The 8,896-nt window shown below is 34.4% G+C and overlaps 1 protein-coding gene across 1 annotated transcript; it reads left to right on the forward strand.

The window, feature by feature from the left end:
* Positions 1-1,246: 1,246 nt before the first annotated feature.
* LOC113058766 (tyrosinase) lies at positions 1,247-7,956 on the forward strand. The gene is made up of 5 exons (XM_026226964.1): positions 1,247-2,088; positions 5,195-5,411; positions 5,487-5,634; positions 7,164-7,345; positions 7,431-7,956. The coding sequence occupies exons 1-5, from the start codon at positions 1,249-1,251 to the stop codon at positions 7,667-7,669; spliced, it is 1,626 nt and encodes a 541-aa protein (XP_026082749.1). The 5' UTR covers positions 1,247-1,248; the 3' UTR covers positions 7,670-7,956.
* Positions 7,957-8,896: the final 940 nt, after the last annotated feature.

Raw genomic sequence — 8,896 nt, forward strand, 5'->3', positions numbered from 1 at the left:
TCTAGAAAAAAATTAGTTTGGATATGTAGCCTGGCATTCTTCAGTAGTTTGAGGTTCAGTGCAAATAAATGATTATTAAACTCTTTTTTTATTCTCTATAAAAAAACACTTACGGAAAATTTTCCGAAGTGCATTATGAATTGAATTTAAGTTGCTCATGAAAGGGTCTAACCGAATCCAAAAATATAAATTATCATCAAATACATGTGCTTTAGCATAAATATGGATGTGATTTGACAAATTTGCAGGAGTATAGAACTGAAAAAATTAGAATAATAAAAAATTGCCTACTTTTCATTGTTGTTGCCAATAATATATTACTGTTCAGAAGTTTAGGGTCAGTTGAAAAATATTGATACTATATTAAATCGATATTAAATCGATCAAAAGTAATTAAAGACATTTATAATGTTACAAAAGATTTCTATTTCAAATAATGCTGTCCTTTTGAACTTTCTATTTATTCTGAAAAATAAAATCTGTCTCTGTTTCCACAAAAGCTTGAAGCAGTACAACTGTTTTCAACATTGATAATAATCCAAAATGTTTCTTGAGCAGCAATTTGGCATATTATAATGATTTCTGAAGATCATGTGAAGACTGGAGTAACGATGCTGAAAATTCAGCTTTGAACCACAGAAATAAATTACATTTTATTATATATTACAATAGAAAACATTTATTTGGAATTGTAATATTATTTCACAATTTTATAGTTTTTACTGTATTTTTGATCAAATAAATGTAGCCTTGTTTAGCATAAGAGCCTTCTCTTAGAAACATTCAGATAATCTTTCTGGCCCCAAACAGTTGATCAGTTGCGCATATGCAATACACGAGAAGAGAAATCAACTATGCATTCAAGCTTGCATGCATTTAATGCATAAAACAAGCTAAACTCTTAAATTTGACCACCAATATTGTCTCTACCATACACCAGCAGGCTGCAAAACAATGTTTCATCTGTACATCATCATTAACTGTGTTGACTTTGCTGGTTATTGGGTTAAAATGCCTGTTTTCAGATGAAAGGATTTCCTTCCCAAACTGTAAATGAAATGATCTCACGCTGGACTCGCGCACAAGCATTCCTCAGAGTCCCAAGACTGAACACAAGCAGGGGTCACTGATTTCATCCCTAGCATGTGATACGAGTGTATGTGTGTGTGTGTGTGTGTGTGTGTGGAAAAGGAGGAACACAAAGCAGTGTAAAGAGAAGCTGAAGTGTTCCTAACTCTTCCGTGTCTAATGCGTCTGGCTCTCATCATGTCTCTTTCTCTGCTTCTGTTCTTCATTCAGTTCTTGAGTCCGTCTCTCCAGCAGTTTCCTCGGCCGTGCACTACACCGGACGTCCTGCGGAGCAAGCGCTGCTGTCCGGTTTGGCCGGGCGACGGTTCGGTGTGCGGCTCCCTGTCGGGTCGAGGCTTCTGCCAGGACGTCACGGTCTCCGATCTTCCCAACGGGCCGCAGTACCCACATTCAGGCCTGGACGACCGCGAGCAATGGCCTCTGGTGTTTTACAACCAAACCTGCCAGTGTGCTGGCAACTACATGGGCTTCGACTGCGGCGAGTGCAAGTTCGGTTACTTCGGCGCAAACTGCGGGGAACGACGGGAATCTGTGCGCAGAAGCATCTTCCAATTATCCATCTCTGAAAGGCAGAGGTTCATCTCGTACCTCAATCTGGCCAAAACTACAGTCAGCCCTGATTATATGATCGTGACGGGTGTGTACTCACAGATGAACAACGGCTCGACGCCTATGTTCACCAACATCAGCGTGTACGATCTGTTCGTCTGGATGCACTATTACGTGTCTCGTGATGCGCTGCTCGGGGGTCCCGGGCACGTTTGGGCCGACATTGACTTTGCACATGAATCGGCTGCATTTCTGCCCTGGCATCGCGTTTACCTGCTGTTCTGGGAGCACGAGATCCGGAAGCTGACCGGTGACTTTAACTTCACCATCCCGTACTGGGACTGGCGTGATGCACAGGACTGTCAGGTGTGTACGGATGAGCTGATGGGGGCGCGCAGTCCTCTCAACCCCAACCTCATCAGCCCGTCCTCGGTGTTCTCCTCCTGGAAGGTAAACATGAACACATTACAAATTCATTTTATATGCCCTTTACATACAGCATGGTTTAGACATTCATCCCTCAAGTAATGTTTGTTCTATTTATTTCAAATTGCATTTCAGGAAATGCTATTTTTTAACTTTAACTCAAAAGTGCAATTTAATGCATGTTTTCTTTTGTAGACACATAAAGCAGAACTAAAATCCCAATATTATTATATTTTTGTAATAGCTCTTGGGGAAGATAATAGCCTATAATATATTTTTTAAAATAGTAATTATTATTATTATTATTATTATTAATAAAAAGAATAACACATTCATAGTTTTAATGTCATTTTAGAATTTAAGTGGGGGGAAAATATTTTTTGTTGTTGTTGTTTATTTAGTTTTCTTTATGTTACTTAACTAAACAATTTGAAATATTTCCTTTTGAAACTGGTTGAAAAGAAATTTTATTTTCAGTTAACATTAATTAGCAATTAAAAATTAAAATGCAGATAAACAATTACAACACAGATAAAAATAGAAATAAACCTGAAAGAATCATTGACACGTTGTTGCTTCAGAAAGTCAATATTTATTCATAACAAACTATTTTCAGGCATACAGATTTATGTTTTCATTTTAAATGAGTTTTCAAGAATAAAGTATGTTTTTGTTCAACTTATCCTTCTAGTAATTAAAATTAAACTAAAATTGTACAATAGGAAATATAGTTGCTGTGTGGAAGAAATGATGGACAGTTTTTAAGAAGAAATAAATAACTGTAACTAATTAATTATTTAATTCTAAATGAAAAATTGTAATTGTGGTGTATGTGTCCATTTTTAAATAAAATAATAAATACATTTAAAAGAATTGAATCTTTTGCATAAAGGAAATTAAACATATTTCTTTCATTTATTTAAGCTACATACTGTACAAACCTGTTTTCAGTGCAGGTCTATGGGAAGTGAACACACTGAACTCATTAGTCGTATTGTTTTGAGCCACGTGACTGAGATTTGGTGCTATATCTTGTCAAATGTCAGTTTAATTGATCCATGTAGCGCGGTGGTTATGTCACAGATTCCTCTGAGAGCACAGCGTCTGATGAAGCCGTCCGTGTGACCATGTGTGTATAAAGGCGTGATTGTGTGACTACAGTGAAGTTGGGCTGTAGTGGGTCACGAGTGTGTCTGGCCCCTAAAACCCCCGTTAACTTCAGCACTGACCCTCTACAGGAGCCACAGGGGAATTAACCAAAGCAGCTCCACTGAGCAACACACACACACTTTGACTCGGTGTTGCTTTAGTAGTGTGAGAGAGCATTTATTACTAGCTGGAAGTATGTATTTTTTTTTCTATTTTCATGACATTTTTTGTTAACGTTTTAGTATTTTTAGCATATGTGGGTTTATATATATATATATATATATATATATATATATATATATATATATATATATATACATAGCAATCATTTCTGTTACATTTTTTGTTATTGTAGTACATGAAGACCAACTAAATGGAAATAATAAAATATTTCCCTGGCAAATAGCTGAAATATAATAAGTTTAAGTTTTTTATATTTAAATTGATTTCAATTCACATTTATTTTATTTCAGATTTGGGGTCTGTTTCACGTTTTTTGAATTTGATTAAAAAACTGTAAAAACAGTAATATTTTAAATATTATTACAGTTGAAAACATTTTTCAATTTTTTTGCATTTTAAATTTTTCTAAATATTTTCCATTTTCATTAGATTTTTGGTTAAAGTTTTAGTAACTAGTTTAGTAATTTTTTTTTTTCTTGTCATTTTTTTTAGGTTTTGCTTTTTTAAACGTCAATATAGTATTCATTTTTATTTCAGTTTTCGTTATTTTAGTACATCAAGTTAAACTAAATTTTATTTCAAGTTTGGGGTCTGTTTGTTATTGAAACAAAGGCTGCATTAATTTGACAAAAAAATAAATGTTTTAGTTTCAGATAACTATAATAACTGTAAGAAATACAAGAAATACAAAGCTGTTGTGGTGTGAGATGCAAGGACAAAAAACATGTAAAACTTCTATCCTTAAGTATTAAAGTTTGAAAACACCTGATAGACTTTAAAAGAAGGGGTTAAAGTCATATCTACAGACCAGATTATCACAGAGACTTTTGACTTTATCTGGTGAGTAAATAACACCTGCATAGTAACGTGCTGCTGAGTTTATACAGGCACAAGCCACTATGATTTTCCTCAGAAAGGCTCAAATTGAGTTTTGATTTGTCATTTTCTTTTGCTTCATCTTTCTCTCTCTCTCTCTCTTTCATCATCTGCTGCTGGCGTAGGTGTTCTTACATCTCTTAAGACCAGCAGGGAGGTGAAATAGCATCCAATTAACATTCGAGAAATGAGCTGTATTAGTCATTACAGAGAGATAGGCTTCATCCAGGAGAAAGACTTTCAAAACACGTTTATAACACCATGCTTTTAGTATGAGCGTTACTTATTTTTTTTCATGGTGGTCTGATCTAAATTGTCATAATTTCACAATGAAAAAAAGAGTTTTATTTACTCGTTGTAATATTTATTTTTATTATGTATTATTACAATGTTTTAATAATAATGAAATTAAGTAAATACACTAATATTAAAAAGTTTGTGGTTGGTAAGATGTTGTTTTCTGCTCATCAAGGCTGCATTTAACTTGATTAAAATTACAGTAAAAATTGTAATATTACTACATTTTAAAATAATTGTTTTTTATATAAATATATATTAAAATGTCATTTATTCCAGTGATCGTTTCAGCATCATTCCTCCAGTCTTCAGTGTCACGTAATCTTCAGAAATCATTTTAATATACTGATTAACTGCTCAAGATACATTATTATGATCAATGTTGAACACAGTTGTGCTGCTTCACATGTTTGTAGAAACTGATACATTTTATTCTTATCTTTGAAGTCTTTGATGTCACTTTTGATAAATGTAATTTATTCCAAAAAAAAAACCTTTGAACAGAAATGTACTGTTTTTAGTTTATTTCCTCTAAGTTTAGGGTAAAATATGACCCCAAAGTGCTCTTGAATCTTATTGGCTGGATCTGTTTTGTTTTATGTTTTATGTTTGTATACCTGTGCAGGTGATCTGTTCACAACCAGAAGACTACAACCAGCGTGAGGTTTTGTGTGACGGGTCTCCTGAGGGACCGTTACTGCGTAATCCAGGAAACCACGACCGAAACCGTGTCCCGCGGCTGCCCACCTCCGCAGACGTGGAGTCAGTGCTGAGCCTGACAGACTACGAGACGGACCTGATGGACAGACGCGCCAACATGAGCTTCAGGAACGCTCTGGAAGGTAGGAGCAATACGAATGTACACCTCCTTAACACATCAGGCTCTAAACATTGAACGGGTCTCACCTTCTTCTCAGGTTTTGCGAGTCCTGAGACGGGGTTGGCAGTAACGGGTCAGAGCTTGATGCACAACTCCTTACACGTCTTCATGAACGGATCCATGTCTTCAGTGCAGGGGTCCGCCAACGACCCCATTTTCCTTCTACATCATGCCTTTATCGACAGGTGCATGCAGGAACTCGTAACAAACATTTGATCGAACATGCAGACCTCTAACCTTGATTATTTCAATGCATAATTCACTCGTAGAAATGTGCAATAATCATGAATGACACAATCAAATTGTGCAATACTATATGCATTTATACAGTGATTCTGAAACTTTTCAGTTGAACATTTATGTGACCTTGGAGCACAAAAGCAGTCTTAAGTCTTTGGGGTATATTTGTAGCAATAGTCAAAAATACATGGAATGGGTGAAAATGATAAATTTATAACAAAAATCATTAGGATATTAAGTAAAGATCATATTCAATGAAGAAATTTCATACTGTAAATATATTAAAACTTAATTTTTGATTAGTAATATGCATTGCAAAGAATTCATTTGGACAATTTTAAAGACGATTTTCTCAATATTTAGATTTTTTTGCACCCTCAGATTCTAGATTTTCAGATAGTTGTATCTCGGACAAATATTGTTAGATCTATTCAACTTTCAGATGATGCATAAATCTCAATTTCAGAAGAATTAACACTTAAGACTACAAATGAAGAACTAAAATGTATACTTGAAGTGCCCCTAAGATTTTAATTTACATATTTTGCATGGTTCACTGCAATTGACATGCAATCTTTATATTTAGTCTTTTTTGTTAGTAAGTAATTTATTTATTTTTAATTAATTATTACTTTTTCATCAACTGATACATTTGCAGGGATCAGTAAAATCCTAGTTTGGGAAACCCTGCATTATTATCGTAAATAAATAAATTAATATTTAAGATTATTTATTTATTTTAATCTAACATTTGTAAAATGTAATTAATTATTAGTTTTTCATCAACTCAAATTTAGCAGGGATTTGCAAAACCCAATTTGCAAAACCCTGTGTTAATAAAAATATAAACTTATTTTTTCACATATACAGTACATTTTTAGTTTTATTTTGATTATTTTAATATTTTATGATTTCATTTATTATAAATTTTCATCAACTCACAAATCAGCAGGGATTTATGAATCCTATTTTAGAAAACCATGCATTAATAGTAAAGTTATATACGGTTGTCATATATCATATTTTTGTGTTTTATTTTGATTATTTTATTTTAAGATAAGTAATTTTAATATTACATTTTAAAGATTTAATTTTTAGATTTCATCTAATACAGTGTTTGGGAAACCCTGCATTAATAAACAATATTTATTGATATAAAGAGTTGACTCATTTTACATGTCAGCTTCTGAACTTCAGCTCAGGTTGAAGTTAACTTGAAGTGTGTTTTTGCTTAATGCATATTTGCACTGTCTCACAAAAAATGCAAATGCAAAATCTTATGGACACCCTATATTTAAGAAATTTTAGGGGTTTCTTTTCTGACTTGAGCCAGTAAGAAAGCAACCAGCACACCTTAGAAAAAAAAATGAAAAAGCATATTTAATGATTGCCAAAAAGGTTTCATGAAACATGATTTCCAAACGTATTTGACCTTATTTCCTGTGGTCTTTCTCATTGCAACTCTGTGTTTCAGCATCTTTGAGCAATGGCTGAGGAGACACCAGCCCCCCCGCACACACTACCCGACCACCAACGCCCCGATCGGACACAACGACGGCTATTACATGGTCCCCTTCATCCCTCTCTACAGAAACGGAGATTATTTCCTCTCGACTAAAGCTCTGGGATATGAATATGCATATTTACAGGACCCGAGTGAGTCATTAGCATGCATGCAGTGATTTTCCAACCCTTTCATTCTCTCTCTCTCTGTGTACTCAATCACTTTTATCTCTGTCAGGTCAGCGGTTTGTGCAGGAGTTTCTGACGCCGTATCTAGAGCAAGCTCAGCAGATCTGGCACTGGCTGCTGGCCGCAGGGCTCCTCGGGGCGGCCGTGGCAGGAGTTATTGCAACTATTATCACCGTGGCGTGTCGCAGACGCCAGAAGAGGCGAAAGTCATCGGTGTACGGGGAGAGACAGCCGCTGCTGAACAGCAGTGAAGAGGAGGGATCCACTTCATATCAGACTACACTGTGAATCAGAGCATGTGTCAGTGAGGACAGATACGCCAAACTGACAGAAAAAGACACATTAGTCAGGTCATGTGACAAATCTCGCCTCTAAACTGGAGTCATGCAACAAGGGCTGCGCTCAGAATCTTACTATAATGTGCTCTACATACAGCACTGTTCAAAAGTTTGGGGTCAGTCAGATTTTATTCATGCATTAAATTGATCAAAAGTGACAGTAAAGACATTTGCAATATCTTTCTTTTTCAAATAAATTCCGCTCATTTGAACTTTCTATGCATCAAAGAATCTTTCAAATAAAATGCATCGCCGTTTCCACAAAATATTGTGCGGCACAAGTGTTTTCAACATTGATAATGATCAGAGATGTTTCTTGAGCAGCAAATCAGCATTTTAGACTGATTTCTGAAGATCATGTGACACTGAAGACTGGAAGAATGATGCTGAAAATACAGCTGCGCATCATAGAAAAAAAAATGATTTTTAAAATATATCACAATAGAAAACAGTTAGTTTAAATAGTAAAAATATTTCAAAATTTTACTGATTTTAATGTATTTTTTTTAATCAAATAAATGCAGCTTTGGTGAGCAGAAGAGACATATTTCAAAACATTTTTAAAAGTCTTACTGACCTCAAAATTTAGACAGTGTACATACTACACATTAGTCAAAAAGTGCAGTATACAATAAAAATATAAAGATTAAAATATTGCATCACATAATGCAATGTGCTTGACTTGACTTTCAATTTCCAGTCTGATGAATTAACCCCACGTTTAAACATCTCCTTATGTAATCTGAGTGAAGTTAGTTTTTTTTTTTTTTTTGCTTTTACAGTTACTTAGTTTCAAATGCAAAATAACAATTTTCATTTCCAAGACAAATATAAATGTAACATAGTGAGGTCATATGACATTGTTGCATACTATTGCTTGAAATGCTAATTGTTGCATAATGCATTCTGTTTCGCATGATAATGAATAAATAGTACCCAGTTTTCTGAACACAACTAAGGTCTCTAGTCCACCAGTGATATTTATGGTGCTTGTATCATCACTGTGACACTTACATATTGTTTGTTTATATATATAATACACATACAAAGCTATATTAAAAATGAAAAAGTGATTAAATAAAATCTTTGGCAGTGGTGATACAATAACAGTGCAGTTCATTTAGGACAATGACATGAGTATTTTCTGTCCTAATAAAATATGAACAGTAATGCAACA

The sequence above is a fragment of the Carassius auratus genome, chromosome 40 (genome assembly GCF_003368295.1).
Source record: "Carassius auratus strain Wakin chromosome 40, ASM336829v1, whole genome shotgun sequence".
In the NCBI taxonomy this organism is placed as follows: Eukaryota; Metazoa; Chordata; class Actinopteri; order Cypriniformes; family Cyprinidae; genus Carassius; species Carassius auratus.